Source organism: Puntigrus tetrazona, chromosome 3 (genome assembly GCF_018831695.1).
Source record: "Puntigrus tetrazona isolate hp1 chromosome 3, ASM1883169v1, whole genome shotgun sequence".
NCBI lineage: Eukaryota > Metazoa > Chordata > Actinopteri > Cypriniformes > Cyprinidae > Puntigrus > Puntigrus tetrazona.
In genome coordinates, this window is record NC_056701.1 from 5,327,756 (window position 1) to 5,345,619 (window position 17,864).

General features: G+C 36.5%; 1 protein-coding gene across 2 annotated transcripts; it reads right to left on the reverse strand.

The window, feature by feature from the left end:
• Positions 1–95: 95 nt before the first annotated feature.
• On the reverse strand, positions 96–17,621 carry tlcd4b (TLC domain containing 4b). Of its 2 annotated transcripts, none has more exons than XM_043231203.1 (7): positions 17,321–17,621; positions 13,739–13,891; positions 11,355–11,444; positions 5,255–5,313; positions 5,038–5,132; positions 3,208–3,281; positions 96–3,121 (listed from the first exon to the last, which is right to left on the reverse strand). In XM_043231203.1, the coding sequence occupies exons 2-7, from the start codon at positions 13,882–13,884 to the stop codon at positions 2,791–2,793; spliced, it is 795 nt and encodes a 264-aa protein (XP_043087138.1). In that variant the 5' UTR covers positions 13,885–13,891; positions 17,321–17,621; the 3' UTR covers positions 96–2,790. The 2 variants fall into 2 exon arrangements, with proteins under 2 accessions (XP_043087138.1, XP_043087147.1); XM_043231212.1 differs by lacking the exon at positions 17,321–17,621 and adding an exon at positions 10,946–10,955 and having other exon boundaries at positions 13,739–13,877.
• Positions 17,622–17,864: the final 243 nt, after the last annotated feature.

The following is a 17,864-nucleotide window of genomic DNA, read 5'->3' on the forward strand; positions in this document are numbered from 1 at the left end:
TTAAATGGAGAATAAAAAGAATATAAAAAAACCTTAAACAGTAATGGAAATTGAAAATAAAGTGTAAACACAAAATCAAAAAAACAATTCAGGACTGCTTTTATCGTCTCAAATTTATTAATCTGTAATTTCTCAAATTTCGTATGCTAATTCGACAATATTATTAGTGGTCATACATGTCATCCATCGGTTTCAAAGTGTATAGACACAGAGGCTCTAAGGGGCCTCTGTTAGGCGTCGATTTTCACATTAAAATTTCCAGAGATGATTGGATCCACAAGAGTAATGTGTTAAAAGGAAAAAGAAATAAGGTAAAATCGATCAAATCAAGAGATCTGAAAACTGAACAATCATCCAACAGTTCTGTGCTCATTTTAGTTTTCATATAATCGCTCCTTAAAAGCAACTTCTACTTTAAGAATGAAATTATAAACGCATACATAGAGTTTCAATACTGGCATTGGGCTGATCACATTTATATTATTCCATTGAACACCAGGCAAATCCTCATCCAAATCTGGTCAGCTAGAAAACCCCTTTCATAGATTTTTGCTAAATATGTGTCCCTCCAATGTACCAAAACGATTTCAAATGTCTAAACAAATCCATGTAATTTAATTGGCGACCGTCCATTTTTAAAGCCTAGTGAGCTTGAAACACTGACAAACAATTTGGGGCTCCTTGTGAAAAACACTTTTTGCCTTGATTACGATACTGTCGATCTGCTCTAGATGAGGATCAAACCAGAGCAGGCAAGTGCAGAACAGATTATTACAAAGGCCTTTGTAAACAATAAACCAATAAACGCTAATGGGGTGTCATTTAATATGAGGGATCCATCTTCTAATTTATTTCGGATATACCCATTTTTTACATTCGCCCATCCTTGATGTATAGGAGTTTAAGCTAATCTGAGGCTAGGTGAGGTACTAATATTAGTGTTGTGTTAATTCTATAGCTGCTTTAAACTAGTACAGTCCTATCTATACTATTATTTCATATACTTGTATGTTGTAGCTTATATAGAAACAGGCATTTATGTGTCCGTTCTATAGAAAACCGCCAATAACTGTAGACAAATGTCAGTTTTTATGCATATTTAACTATTTTTGCCAAACAAACGTATCATTTTAAAGTATCAATTTGTCCAATAGATGAACTTACGAATGATTTTCGAAACCAGCCCTTCAAAATTACAATTATTACATTATCGATGCCACAAATGCATTTCGATTGTGCTGATGTCGTACCGTAAAGTCTAAACTCCTTTGCGTTTCCATAAACACGAAGATTACAGCTCACTCCAGACGTTATAAGTACATATAATTACATGACCAAATGGCCATTTTCTTCTCCAAAACGTCTCCCGGGTATATCTCTATTGTCACAGCTTCACAATATTCAAGGCCTGGAGGATGATTTGGTTATTTCGAATTACAGATAAAAGGCAAAATACTACATTTCCCACAATCCTCTGCCAGCCTCGGTCAAAATAACATTCATTTTGAAAGTGTACCTGAAGAGAAATGCTAGCTCTGACTACAGAGGGCTTTGCTCTCCTCAAATACTTGGCAGGAATAAGTACTGCATATGTTTTTTTTTCACGCACATATATACTGTATAGTAATGCCACAGTGCAACGCAACATGGGTTGACATGCCCAGCTCACATGAACTCACATTCAAGAGAATCTCAACAGCATTCATGCATCATGACGAAAGCCTAAACATCAGGCTGGAAGCTCCGGTGACCAACAAGCTGAAAAAAAATAAAAGAAGCAACTATGAATTTGGCAGGAAGAAAACAGGACTGAGGTGTGAATTTGCAGCGGTTTCCGTCGAGCCTTGAGATTCGAACATCGAACGGCTCGTTTCCAGCCAAAACATCGATACATTTTTAAATCAAGAAGGATCGTCTAGACAAGGCTCGTTTCAAGCTGAAAAGTACTTCGTTTTCTGAAAACATTTTTACTCGTCTAGAAAATCCTTCTTCAAATCTGCTCAGTCTGGTTCAGTGTAGCATGTCGGAGAAAAAGGGGAAAAGGCGCTAACCTGAGAAACAGATTTCCGCGAATCTAGCGCGAAGGTGACCTCGCGCGGTCAGAAATGAAGTACGCACACACGTGAAACAGATACCACCTTTTACTCCGTTTCCACGCCTGTGAAGAGTGACTGTAAGAGCCAAGCGTTTGATTCTCACGGACTGTCTTTTTCGAGATGGTGCTCCTCGAGTGTTCGCGTTGAGATGGGCAGGTTCTGCACTTGTGCTTGACACGGTGAGAGAGAGGTAGATCTGAGGTTTGCAACCGGTCCGACTGGCGATGACGAAAAAAAAAAATGAATGAAGCTGGTGAGCACATCCCGCCCCGAATGCTCAACAAGTGGTGGGTGTTGGAGACCTCGGAGGCACATGAGTGTAAATATATAACACAGGAAACGCGGCTCACAAAGCGACCGCGGTTGGTTTCGAGAAGGACGCGGACGGGTGCTGACTGGTTAAGGCTTTGCGATGGAGATCCGAGCGGTCATAAGCTCATGCTCTATTGCTTCTCCTCATGCTTGGAGGCACTTTGGTTGTGCTTGAGGCATAACGGGTTAGTTTTATCTGCTTGACTTCTACCAGTGCAGGTGAAGTCAGAGTCTGTACGTGAAGTAGAGGCTAAAACCACACTGGGAGGATGAACGCTCTGTTTCGAGAGCACGTCCATCCATCCAGAGCGCAATGGAAAGACTCAGAAGTTGTTATACTCTGGGAAGAGAATACGTCTGATCTAATCGGCCGTTGTGATTCTCAGTCTGTGTGGTTGTTGGTGTAACTGGTCTTTTTGGAGTCCCCTTTGCCTCCTCTTAGCTTGCCGGTAATGACCTTGTAGCAGCCGCGGGCGATTTTGTACATCCAGATTGTGTTGAGGATATCCAAACAGACGCAGGACACGATCCAGGCCACCTGAGCTGCCAGGCCGAGCCTTTCAAATGCTGGCGTACCGAAGGTGCCGAACACTTTGGCCCAGTAGGGCGGCATCACGGCGATCCGCACGAGGAAGAACACCACCGCCATTGCCACGCCGTTGGCCACAACCAGCTGGTGAGTACGAGGGTAAGATAACGCTTCGAAAAACCACCTGCCGGGAGAGAAACAGAGGTCAGATGAGACGGTTAGCATTTGGAAAAGTAACAGATCGAAAGAAAATCTCTAAATTAACCTCACCTTTGATTCACAAACGGCGTCGACAGTTCTGAAATCAGTCGGAAGTTCGCGAAATAAGGAAGCACTCCACGTGACTGGAAAAAACATTGCAAACATCACAAATGTGGATCACATAGATATAACTGGTTGGATAACTCTCCCCTGAGGAACGTTTTTATTTTCTGAATTGTAATTTACTTTAAATTTCACATGATAACCATCCCAAAATGGTAATAAAAAAGGAAAAGTCTTATATAATAATTGTGATTTATCCCATCCATAACAAAAGTTTTTGTTTACATAATATGCAAGTATGCTGTGTATATTTATACAACAAATGAAACTGAAACACCGGCCAATTTAGTGTTGGAGGTTTCATGGCTAAATTTGAGCAGCCTGGAGCTCAATCTTCATTGACTGCACATTCATCCAGTAAAAGCAGAGTGTGAAGGTTTAATTATCAGAGTAATGGCACAGTTTTGCTTAAAATATTGCAATGCACACAACATTACGGGTGACATATCAGAGTTCAAAAGGGGACAAATAGTTGGTGCACGTCTTGTTGCATCTGTGACCCAGACAGCAAGTCTTTGTGATGCATCAAGAACCACGGTGTACTGGGTAAAGTCAGCATACCACCAAGAAGGACGAAGCACATCCAACAGGAGTAACTGTGGAAGCAAGAGGAAGCTGTCTGAAAGGGATGTCTGGATACTATCCCGGATTGTATCCAAAAAAACACATCCGCCCAAATCACTGCAGAATTAAATGTGCACCTCAACTCTCCTGTTTCCACCAAAACTGTGGAGCTCCACAAGGTCAGTATACATGGCCGGGCTGCTATAGCCAAACCTTTGGTCAAACATTGGTTTCAATGGTGCCAGCAGCAAAAATCTTTGGCTGTGGACAATGTGAAACATGTATTGCTCTCTGATGAGTCCACCTTCACTGTCTTTCCCAGGGAGAGTTACGTGTGGAGTAACCCCAAAGACTGTCGCGTGCAGAGTGAAGCATGGGGGTGGATCAGTGATGATTTGGGCTGCAATATCATGCCATTCTAGACCCAGTACTTGTGCTAGAAGGACTACTGAACCATTCTGGAGGACCATGTGCACCCAATGGTTCAAACATTGTATCCTGAAGACGGTGACGTGTATCAGGATGATAATGCACCAACACACACAGCAAGACTAGAGACAGAGTGGTTTGATGAACATCTCCCACGGCCTGCACAGTCACCAGGAAACGCTTTACTCCACCAGCATCACGTAGTGACCTGGCCACTATTCTGCAAGAAGAATGACTCAAAATCCTTCTGGCCACTGTGCAGGACTTGTATCTGTCATTCCCAAGATGAATTAATGCTGTATTGGCCGCAAAAAGAGGCCCTTCACCATACTAAAGAATTATTGTGGTCTAAAACCAGGCGTTTCAGTTTCATTGTCCAACCCCTTTATACACATTTAAGTAAAATGTTTATATATATATATATATATATATATATATATATATATATATATATATATATATATATATATATATATATATATATATATATATATATATATATATAAATAAATAAATAAGAATATATATCTCTGTAATGTTTTTACATGTATAAAAAAACACATTAACATCTAAAAATGGCAAAAATACAATAATACAATTATTCACAATATTTAAAAAAACATTATTATTTCAATGATACTGAATTGATATTATTTTCATTTTCACTTTTATTGATTCTTAACACCAGACTTTTTTTTTATTATTATTTATATCCTTATATATATATATAAATATCCACAATTTTATAGGCCTTTTATGTCCTTTGTATTTCCAGGTACTCACCAGCACAAATCCATAAGCGTACAGCGCCGCCAAGTGGTGACAGACAAAAAAGATGTCACCCATGGTGCTCCAGTTACAAGCCAGAAGCACCAGGTCTGAGAGAAGAGATGACGGAAGAGAAAACAAGAGGGTTAGAGAAAAAAAAAAAAAATGTAGACAAACCTAAAAAGTTCTACTTCTAATCTGTGTTTGAACTTAATAAAACAACGACTCATACCATAAAACAAGTATCCACAGGTGATGGCCACATTGAGCTTAACCATGTTAGGGTTACCCCTGAGGAAAGACAAAAAAGGATACAGTTCAACAAAAGGCAAAGACGACAGTAGAAAAAATGCAGCCAGTCAGCAATGGAAATGTTTAGATGCATCGAGATTAACACTGAAGGGTGTAATCGGTGAAAGCGTCACCACCCTGTTAACCTGCAGCTGGAAACCAAAGCATGAGGGAGTGGAGCTGACGTTACACCAGGCATATTCCAGTCAAATAATACCGCATTCAATTCACCTGGGCCAGCGATATCTGGACTGGATGCAATCTACAACGTTTGCATGCAACCCTAGAAAATAGCTACATATCATTTCCACAGTTAATTGCAAATATAGTGTAAAAATGCTTATTACATAAAACAAAATAATCACCAGACTGCAAACGTGTGAGCTTTTGAACCGACTGATATAGGTTTAATGCGTTTGGAGAAAAAATAAATGCATAAAAATAATAATTAAAAAAATAATAAAAAAAAATAAATAATAATATATATATAATAAAAATAATATATATATATATATATATATATATATATATATATATATATATATATATATATATATATATATATAAAAATATATATATATATATATATATATATATATATATATATATATATATATATATATATATATATATATATATATATATATATATATATATATATATATATATAAAATATATATATATATATATATATATATATATATATATATATATATATATATATATATAAAAAATAAAACATTTTGGTGGTTTAGTCTTAATGTACAGTAAATTTGTAAAATGGTAATAAACGATTGCTTAAAACTTAATTTAATTAATCTCTATAAAATATATTAGAATTAAATTCCTTTCACTTTTAGAGAACTGCTGCACAGTAAAAGTTTAAATGAAAACATGGATCATTTTTGGGAGGATTTTGCATGACATTCTTTAAGTTATGTCTTAATAAACTGTATTATTATTGTTAATAATCTGAGTACATTCTACTGTATAATATTAAAACATTTCTGTCATAATGTCTTCAAGTTAAATTAAACTTTTATTTCGGCAGGTTGTGTTGATGACTTTAGTATGCAACAGAAAATGAATTATTAAATAAACAAAAAAAGGTAACCGTGACTTTTTATCTAACAATATTGACTTTTGCCCCATGCAATTCTTGGAAAATTGCGAAATATGAACTCGGATGTAAACTGGAGGATTTCGCACGGACAAGCGTCACTAGCATACGCTGGTTTAAGCGAAAACACACTCAAGTGCAGTCGATGGGGTCGTTTGGGAGAAGATTAAGTGTGAAAAGACGAAATGACTAAACAAACTTGCCATATGGAAGATGATTATCTGAAGCCAGAGTTACAGTATGTGATGTGTGTCTCTCTGTGACCCTGCGACCAGAAAACTGATACACAGAGCTTGCAGGTGTCCGGTAGCAGAGGAGGTGTGTGTGTGTGAAAGACGATCTCGGTGGCCTCTCACACACAGGAAGCTCAGTTACCCTCAGCGTCACCTTCACTGACCTCTGACCCCTCTGACAAACACTCAACTCTCACTGCCTGCCCAGCACTAACGCACTATTTCACAATGTCTGCAAGCGGCATTTCTAATCTTTTTAATAAATATATATCTTTATTGTAGTAGACCAAATTTTTGCATCTGTTGACAAACAGTCATGCACTTTCTAACATTTAAATGTATCTACGTAATAATCATTAAAATATATATGCTATTAGGCTATTAGGTTTTATATCAAGGTGGACGATGTATGCAAAATTTATATGATTATTACACATATGGAAACAGCAAAATTGCATTAAATAAAATTGCAATTTTTCACCAGTGTTCTGTGTTAGCAATAAGATGCTCACAATATTGAAAAATCTGATCGAGCATTTATTTTACTAAATTATTAAACTTACTGATGGGTTAAAAGGTCTATTAGACACTGACCAAATTAATGTTTAACTAAACCCATTAAAAAAACATGTAATGAAACATGTAGCTAAATGTTAAAACGTTATTTTATTTCAGCTAGTCACCAAGGGAACATCACTATTTTTTTTAAATAAAATAAAACAACTGAAATTAAATCAACTAAAATTAATAAATAAAAATGAATAAAAAAAACCCTCAAATGAACAAAATGACTAAAACTGAACTAAAATATAAATTAAAATATATCAAAAAAATAAAATAATATAAATCACTTAAACAAAAACAATGTATAAATATAAAATGTAATTAATTATACTAAAATAATTCTGCTTTGGCCTTAAAGTCTAACACTACTATTATTATTATACTATTACTACTACTAATAATACTACTAACATACTAAAAATACTAACAAAATAAAAAAATATCTATATAAACTATATATATATATATATATATATATATATATATATATACACACACATTAATTTAAAAATAAAATAAAAAATAAATATATATATATATATATATATATATATATATATATATATATATATATATATATATATATATATATATATATATATATATATATATATATATATATATATATAAATATATATATATATAAATAAATATATATATATATATATATATATATAAAAATGATAATTTAAATGTGCCTATCTAATCTATTTCTTTCATGGACTTTCATTTTGGTTTGAACGTGGAACATGTCATTCTGACATTAGCCTGATATTTAAGCAGGTTAAAGGTCATTTTATTTTCTACAGATATTTGGACAAACTGATGTAGTATTAGCCTTCAAGTGGGCACACCTAAGCGGGGTTCTGATCTCGTTCGGTTCACTATGTGGACAAGCAGGTCAGCTTCACAGAACAGGAAAGTCTATGAAAGCCATCACTGAGTATTTACTATAAAACACAAAGAGATCAGCCTGACAGTTTGAAAGGCTCTGTGGAGAGCAATTCTTCAGGCGAGACTGGATCAAACTCGTTTTAAAAATAACAAGAGCAAACCGGCATGAGGGTAATCAGTCTAAATGAGCGTTTAGCAAACAAAAGCAACTACAATTATCAACTTTCAAGAGTGCGTCGAGTCATTCTTTTGCGTCCTTCATTACATAAATAATGATAGTAAAAAAATGAATATGGATAATATAGATGAAAACAAAGGGGTGAGAACAGACGTGCATAAAAGGCAAAAACTTCTTAATATTTCGACCTATATCATACTTTTCGTCAATCTCCTGGTTCAACTGAAGAGCCACATCCCACATCGGACATGATGTCAACCAAAAGGCATGTGTTTGTGCATTAACCCAGTTACCATCATAACTGGCCCTTATTAAAATAATAACGTATTATTTCATACTTTAAAAACAGCAGCTGACATCATCCTCCTTTCAGCAACTGAACTCTGCAAGGACACAAAAATTATCACTCCATCTTGCATTTCGGTACGTTTGCCAGAAGGACCAGAAATAGTAGAAATAGAATTTATAGATAGACATAAATAGAATTTAGCAGGTGAGCCAGTGGCATTTTTTATATCACTTAAAATCTAAAATAATACATCACCATTTATATTCATATTCTGAATTACTATTTTTATTTGATCTCATTTTTTATAATTCTTTTCAGTTTAATTTATTTCTGAACTTACAAAATTATAGGTGAAAGTGAAACATTTATTCTTACATTTTATTTTAAACAACTTATTTTATTCAAAGTATTTTTAGCTGTTTTAGTTATATTATAAAAATCATGCATTGAGCATTTCAGCATTTTTTATATATATATATATATATATATATATATATATATATATATATATATATATATATATATATATATATATATATATATATATTATATTATTATATATATATATATATATATATAATTAATTGTTAGCTTTTATTTCATTTTTTATTTGTTATTTTAACACTTGAAAACTTGGGAGAAAAAAAAAAAAGTAAATAAATAAATAAAAAATAGAGATGTGGACTGAAATTTATTTAGTTTACATTTCCTTCCATTAAGTACACTTTTCACTTATTTTATTTCGAGTAACGGAAATGTTTTTAATGGTTTTATTTGCGGCCTTCATTGTGCTATACACAAGTATCGGTTAAACTGTAAAACCCCCAACCCTGAAACGCATTAGTTACGGACTGACTTATATTAATATTGATCAGTGTAGCTTGAGATGCACGATGCCATTTACCTACAGTGGAAACCGGATATTTACAAGCCACGCCGTGGCTGCTCAGACGAGTCACAACAAGAACAGCAAAATAAAGACAGAAACCTTTCCTTATAAACGGTGTCCAGAGCCAAACGTAACCCGCCGAGGAGTCAAAGAGGGGACATTATCTACAATGAAACCTAGCAACAACAACATCAAGAAATGTAAAAAAAAGCCCATGTTCAAAAGAGCATCTGCATCGTTGAATGAGGATGAGATGAGCTTTAAGTTCTCAGCAGTCTCCCTCCCTTTCTGTGTGTTTTTGGGGGACTGGCCGAGATGGACTGAGAGAGAGAGGGTCTGACCAGGAGAGAGAGTCACATGATACGGCAGAGGAGGGGGTCTGGGAATCTGTTGTTTCCTGTTGAAAAGGCGCCTTGTTGGCAAGATTAAAAACTCTGATCTGACAGAGCGAGACGGGAGAGAGGAAAAGAGGCACTCGCTGCGAACAGATGCAGTATACAGTAACGACTACGCATGTGCGACTCTGAACTCGTGTTTTAGCAACAGATTGAGGTAAAAAAAATATATATATATATCTTAATGATAGATTTGTTTTCGTACAAACACACAGCTTTTCCCTTCACGAGACATTAATTGATGGACCGGAGTGGTGCGGATGATCTCATCACACAGCTCTCATTCTGACGGCACCCATTCACTACAAGGCAAGTGATGAAACGGTCAATTTCTCCAAACCGCCTTGAATGGTTTGAGGGGTTGTTCATTTCTTCATTAAAAAAAAAAAAAAAAAAAAAAACAGTAAGTAACTTGTTTTTTCTTCTCCGTTTGCTCTTTCACTCCAAATCAAAAACGTTTGGCATGCAGGGCTCTTGATTAAAGAATTATTAATGAATTCTCTGCAGAAAATGAAAGGGGCAAAATGACCATGAGTGTTGCACTATGATATATAAAAAAAAATATATATATATATATATATATATATATATATATATATATATATATATATATATATATATATATATATTTTTTTTTTTTTTTGTAATATATATATATATATATATATATATATTTATTATATATATATATATATATATATATATATATATATATATATATATATATATATATATATATATATATATATATATATATATATATATATATATATATATATATATATATATATACACACACACAAATGAGATGAAAAGGAGAAATGCGCTCTGTTCCTAGTGAGCTGCCTTGTGTTTCAGAGAGCATTTAAAATACAGCAACTTAAATATGAACCATGTCTTAAAAACATACTACATACATTTAATATAATATTTAATATAACTTATGCATAAAAGCCTAATAATAATCATTATTATTTGGCCATAAAATGCCGTTTCGGTAGGCAGCTCGCTAGGTTTTGGAGCAGAGCTACAGAGGACAGAGGAGGTGACAACCACTAAAGACAAATTACCATTCTTCCCCTTCAGGATGCAAAGATGCAGACCAAACAGGCAGCAGGCAGAAAAGGAAAGATTAAAGAGAGGGAAAGAAGAAAAGAAAAATAAAGACAAGAAGACAAATGAGACGGCTGCACTGGCGACTACAGAGGACACAGAGCAAAACTTTCAATTAAAACTACAGGACATTTTTCTCCGTTGGACGTATGGTCCATGATATTGGCATTTAAATATCAATTGGTACTAATTGTAGATTTGCTTCTTGCTTTTGGGGCTTTCACGGGTATAAAAAATAGCTGAAAGACGCTTTGCGTGAGTTTGCTTGTAAGCAGCGAAAAATGTGAAATTTTACAATGAGATCCAAGTAGTGCACAGAGCTGAAAAGCCACTGTTTTTTTTTTTTTAAAGATATCGGCGTCTTACCAGACGGGGTCTTCATTGACGGCATCGTCGTACCAGAGGATATAGAGACAGAACAGCCCCACAATCAGCGCGTGGACAGTGGACACCAGCCTGAGGACATAAAAACTGCTCAGTAATCGTCAACGTTTGGTTCATTGTCATTCATCCGTTCATCACAGGGTCTGGGTACAGCGATTCAATTCCAACGCAATCAATCCGAATTTTGACATGATGGCACCAAACAGACACTCATAAGCATGCAACCGATAATTTAATAACTGCGCCGAGGGCCGCAAACGGTCGCTGTGTAATTTGCACACTGGGTCGAAAAGAAATCAGCGTTAGGAACGGCCCGCAGATAACGTGATGCTGACTCGGCAGGAGACGCTATCTGAGTGTGTTTGTGAGAAAACATCGTGCGCGTGGACTTTCACATCAGTTATCTGCGCAGTGAGAATCCCTCTTTAAGACACTTCTCACGCAAACCAAGAGGCCAGGTATTTCACGAAAACCAACGATCGAATGATTTAATTCATGCATTCATTAAATCGACTCATTTCGCGTTCTCTGTTGTGAACAAAGTCATCGCGGCGATGCTTTTAATCACGTCGCCCGATTAAATCAAGCGCTTTATTTTCATCCCTCGATAGCGTAAAACTTTTATTCATTTTACGGTACCCATAAACTAATTTTAAAACGGATAAACAATCTGTCGAATGCTTAATTATGTGCTTAATTATACTCCAATTGCAATTTGGAAAAAAATTAAATACAATTTGTTAAACTTTCCGAAATCGAAGTGGCCTTTATAGGGAAAGAAAATTTGTACAGACAGCGCAAGTGACCAATGCAGCTGGTTCTGTCACATTACGCTGTTAAAGCATTCGATTTTCGAAAAGCCATCGCGCGACTTTTAAAACAACGTAAGCGTTCGTTATCAAGAATAAGCGCGTTTAGCATCTTCTAAAAACAATTCGACTTGCGTGGTTGACCTTTGACCTGTTATATAACCACTTAAAGGTGCGTCTAGTGGTGAGATTGTGAACTTCCCGCTCACTCCTACGATCTACGATGGCTAATACAGGCCTAAGAGGTCGGTTTCTTTACAAAAGGAGAATTGATGAAACACATTTACTTAATTATTCGCAAGAACAACGTAGTAACGAAATGCACTCTGCGGCTTCCATGCGAGAAGGCGTATGCAGATATAAATAGCTCATTCAAAGTTAACAAAAACTTCTTTGTACACCTCCGAAAACATAGTTTCATACATTACCGTCAACACAGCCTCCTGAATATTACACACTGAACCTTTAAAGCATTGTTCAGAAACATATCTATTCCTAACTACGAGCGCTGTACGGTCAAAGTTAACCAGGCTCAGAAGATTACAAAGAGGAAAGGTGATTAGACCAAACTGCCGTTCACCTACATTTCACAATACAGGACGGTACAGAGATCACTGGATCTCACTCACGTCGGGCTACAAGAGCATTACGAATGATATTTGGAGGACTGTTTGCATTTTTGCATTTGATCTGAATGGATATAATTGCAGTATTATTTCTCCAATCTTAAACTTAAATTGCAACACAATTGCCTCAAAAAGCTTAGATGAGACTGAAATTCTTCTCAGCTGCATTTTCTAATAGGTAATAAAAAATTAATTAAAATTAAAATTTTGCATCACGAACGTAAAGTCAATTTTAATTACTAAAAAAAAAATTCAAGATCGTTGTAAATATTTCTTAAAGTTGGCTTAAGAGTAAGACTCAATTACTTTATCAGGTTGTTTCAGATAAGAATTCGAATATTATTACATAACAAAGGCTTATTAAATTAACTAAGATAACCAAACGCAAGACACCTTAGTATCAGACAGCATACGTTTGATTATACTGCTAAAAGTGGTATTAATCTGTAGAGGCTTACAAATGTTTCAGAAGAGGCATTTAACAGCATTCTTATGAAGATTTTATAATTTATCCTAAGAATGTTTTTAATGTTTTTCTTAAGAGGATTTTCATGAATTAAGCACCATTAGCTCTTATTTGAAGAATTCATATAAAATGCCGTCTGGAATTATCTTCTAAACGTTTTTTAACTTCAAGTGCACAAAAAACGACCAATGCATTGCCATTAGAGTAAAAACGACTGAATCTAAACATAAATGCTCAATTCAAGGCTTTTGCATCCGAACTCGTCGTACATGGACCCATTAGCCTCATCAGCGAAGCTGCACGTTATATTTTCTCAAAAAGCATGCCCTGCTTTAGTCCATATTTGTGCGTGATTGCCGATTATTTATCCCTCCATGCATGCATGCATATCTAGCTACCGGTCCCCGTCTCTTTGCACTGCTTACACATCCATCCGTTTCTATTAGAGTTGCACGAGGCCGTTACCTGGAGTTCCAGTCGTTGAGTTTGTTTGGAGGAAGTTTCCCATAACCCTGCGTGAAGTTGGAAGACAGAACCGGACTGAGGCACGAGAAGAAGAGCTGGAAGCCCACGAAGCTGCCGGCCACCACATACACCTCTCTCATATCCATCTCTCACCTGCACAAGAGACATCACAACACACACGGTCACGTCTGGGCTCTTACCTGCGCTTGTTCTGCTAACTCTCACCAGTCCAGAGCAGAAGCAACTGACCCTTCATTCATTTCACAAACACTATGGGCATGAATCAGAGTGAGTACAGAAGCAGAGTGACAGAGCAGATTATTAAACGTGCTATTGTTTTTGAATGAAGTCATTGTTTTCGAAAGTTCAAAGAAGATTAACAAAGTGGGTGAGAGTGACGGAGAATGTGAGAGAAAGAGCGAGAAATTTCAATGTTTTCAATAACTACTTTTGTCAGAATATATTTATTTTAATGTTTCTGTTAAATCAGCTGCAATAGTAGTTTGTCAATTTTTTAAAAGGGAAAAGAGAACAAATAGCATTCACATATTTACCATTATTTTACGTAGATTCACGAAACACTCTTAAGAATAAAGCCCTTCCCATTTGCCGTTTTGCTCTTATTTTAAAATAAGAATGTTTTGCATTCCAAAAAATAGAATTGTTCTTTTTTATTTTCCTAAAATCGTTTTTTCAAACAAAACTAAATAAAGTTGAGATAACTTCATATTTGTCTAAAATCCCTTAAATCATTTTAAAGGTAAAATGCAATTTTTTGTGTGTGGTTTCAAAAAAAAAAAAAAAAAAACAACAGTTAAAAGTTATAAAAAATAGCTTTAACTTTATAAAAAAATATGGTTAAAGTTATAAAAAAAACATTTAATGCATTTTACAATAAGTTTTGCTATTGCACTGTAAAAATGAGTGATTTTAAACCCCCAAAAATTGCCAAAATGCTACAGTAAAAATCTGTTAAATGTTTAACGGTAAATCCCTGTAAAATGTACAAGAAAACGTAAATTGACGTTCCCAGAATTCCTTTTTTGAACAATGTTTTTTCTTTAAAAACCACTGTTTCTTCTCAGTTTGTCTTATCAGTTGTTTATTAGGGTTGTACATTACAATGTAGCTAAATTAATATTTACTGCATATACCAGTTTAATGAGTCTTACCGCGACGGCGTTTAGTGTTTGTGTGACAAATTCACTTAAAACGACTCACTTAAAATAATGACCTTGACTACAAACAAAAAGGGAAGACATTTTAGAGGAAACACGCTCAGGAAACGGCTCCTATCTCAGGTCAGTGTCCCCGAATCTCGGAAAAATGAGCACCAGAGGCAGGAGGAATGTAATAAGTGTGTGTCTCATTATAGAGTGACCCCCACCGACCCCCCGCATGCTGAAGGGTCATATTGAGTCATCTGGTATTTCTCAAGCTGTATCACTGTATCAAGCCATAACACGAGCGCGCACACTGCAGAACTAACACTCTGCAATAAAACATTTCTTCAACGCGCTTCACCATCAATCCGTCTTTTAGCAACCAAAAATGAAGCATTTCTTTCATACAGCAATGCATTACCGAATCCACAAACGTCCGCCTGTTCTTTTCGAACTCTTACGCGTGGAACAAACTGTACGTGTGTTTGCTTGACCTTCCAGAAGAGAGGCTGAAGAACCCATTGCGAAAGCCCCTCATGATCGGGTCTGGGCGCTGAAACAATGGGCTCAAGTGCACTGATCCCACCAAAAATGCGAGTAAACATGTAGCAGTGCTTTATTAAGATTAAACTAACAAAGGTTTGAATCGTTTACCCGTGTACTCGTTGATTAAAGAGGAGCAGATTGGGTCATGATGAGATCTACAGCGTCTTACTTTAATCTAGCGACCTGCCTCCTGTTGCCCCAACTTTACACTTCCATTGTAAACCTATTTAGGGACTAATAAAGGTGACTGGCAACATGTGATCTCCTGCGAAGCGCATTCTGCAGCAGTGACGCACGCTGAAGAGAGGGAATGTGCTTCAGGTAACCTTTCAACAAAAACCCCCCCGCCGCATTACAGATTTTCACGGCTGGGAATTAATACAGTTTATTAATACGATAACGCACAAATAAAAGTCAATTCCATAACACGACGCGCTAGACTAGTTGATATTTCGAAAACCAAATGCTTTAAGCGCACGTGGCTCAGGCCGGTTGCCGTGGAGACCGGTCGATGAATTTGTCTTAAAGCAGGCGCGTGCTTGAGCGGTGTCTATTTATCACGTCACACCTGCGCGCCGCGATAAGCGAAAGGTTAAATGTCAGCAAGCCGTTATACGGAGCGTGACGAGGTGCAGGAAAATCCACGCAATCCACGTAAATCCAAAGTACCTGGACGCCGTGGACTTGCCAACACAGCATGTTTGCAATTCGTGTTTGTGGATGAAAACAATAAGACATAGATTGCTCCTGAAATAAGCTCTCAAAAGAGATTGTTTGCAGTGTTTTAGCACTCTGTAATCGAATTTATATATATATATATATATATATATATATATATATATATATATATATATATATATATATATATATATATAGTATATATTTTATATAATGCATTTATATAATTATTTATATTACACACTGTATAAAAAGAAAAAGGTACAGGTAATTTTCTGCCAAATTAGGTATTGATATACTGTATATTGTGTATTATTTTTTTTTACTTTTTATTTTTTTGTTTGCTTGTTTGTTTTACATTTTTGCTGAAACACCACAGCCCACGGTCAAATATGACACTGCAAAACAGGCCTATATTAGAAATATTCCAATTGCATACATTCATTTTTAGAGTTAAACGTCTGGGTCAAAATATGGCGATTTTAACAAACACTAACATTTCAAAACTAAATGAATAAGAGAAAATGTTAATGATGGCTCGTTTATAAAGTTTGAATATATTTAAATATTCCCGTTAAAAAGCAGAATTAACATCTTGATTAATATATATTAAAAAAATAATAATAATAAAAAAATAAAAATATCACACAACCATTTGCAATGCAGGCCACTTTCGTATTCGTGAGATAAGTCTATATTTTAAGAAGCTGCATGACAAGAAACATGTGACAAACGGGGGGGAAAAAACAGATATCGTACTAAATTATGCGGAAGCTGAGCTTGCTTCACTGAGCAAGTTCAGTTTCGCCCGAAAAAACAAAGCGATTCGGATTTGAATTCTTTATTCGCGAAGTCTCCGAAAGAGAGCGGCTGCGTCATAATAGCCCGGTACGTCATAATGCGCTGCATAATAATGCGTAACCGTCCCCCGAGTCTTAAACTCGCGAACAATAACAACAAAACGAGCACGCGGCGAATCCAGACGCAGTAAAACGCGTCGCGCGCGCGGTGTACCAGAGGACTCTCCACGCCTGAGCGACTTGAACGAGTGTCCGAAGCAACTCCTGCGCGCTAAACTTTTCTATTCGTCTGTCGCCCTAACAATGGCCATGTAAATAATGCATGCGTGACAGGTGCGGAGAGCGATGCTTTTGCGCGCGCACGCTTCGCGAGCGGCATTTACAGAGCCCATTACCTGATAAGAGTCTCATAGGTCTGTGTAAACGTGTCCAGATCCTGTTGTCTGCTTTCGTCCGTCCGTCCGTCCACGAACCCAGTTTTGCTCGGATGGCGACGGCTGAGCCGAGCGCTTTTGCCCACTCGCTGTCTTCAAAGCCGCGCGTCGTCTGCGGCGCACTGGCGAGTAAACCTGTACTGCTGGAGCGAGGCCATTTCCCAGCTTCAAAAAAGACGCGAGGATTTCGCAAAGCTCCACGGAGCCCGCTGCGGCAAACGCTGCATTTCTTCACCGTATTGACAGGCTTCGCGGTTACGTCAGCGCGGCCCCGCCCACCCCTCCTCCCAGCACACGCCCCCTCGCGAAGCCACGCCCGCCGCACAGACGCAACTCATTAAAACCCCCCCATTCTGAAAATCTATCTATCTATGAAACGTTAGTATATTTTGTGGAATGTCGCGCGGCCGGCACGTAATGCGATAAGATAAAGCAAAAAGCAAAAGGAAAAAAAGTTGCATCCGCTGCAACGCAACAGCACGCGTTCTCAACGAGCTGTCTTAAA

Coding starts and splice junctions, on each gene's coding strand:
- tlcd4b (XM_043231203.1), bottom strand. CDS start 13,884: ATGGATATGAGAGAGGTGTATGTGGTGGCCGGCAGCTTCGTGGGCTTC. Junction 5,133..5,254: donor CTGTGGATACTTGTTTTATG/GTATGAGTCGTT, acceptor CTCTTCTCTCAG/ACCTGGTGCTTCTGGCTTGT. Junction 3,122..3,207: donor ACGCCGTTTGTGAATCAAAG/GTGAGGTTAATT, acceptor CTCTCCCGGCAG/GTGGTTTTTCGAAGCGTTAT.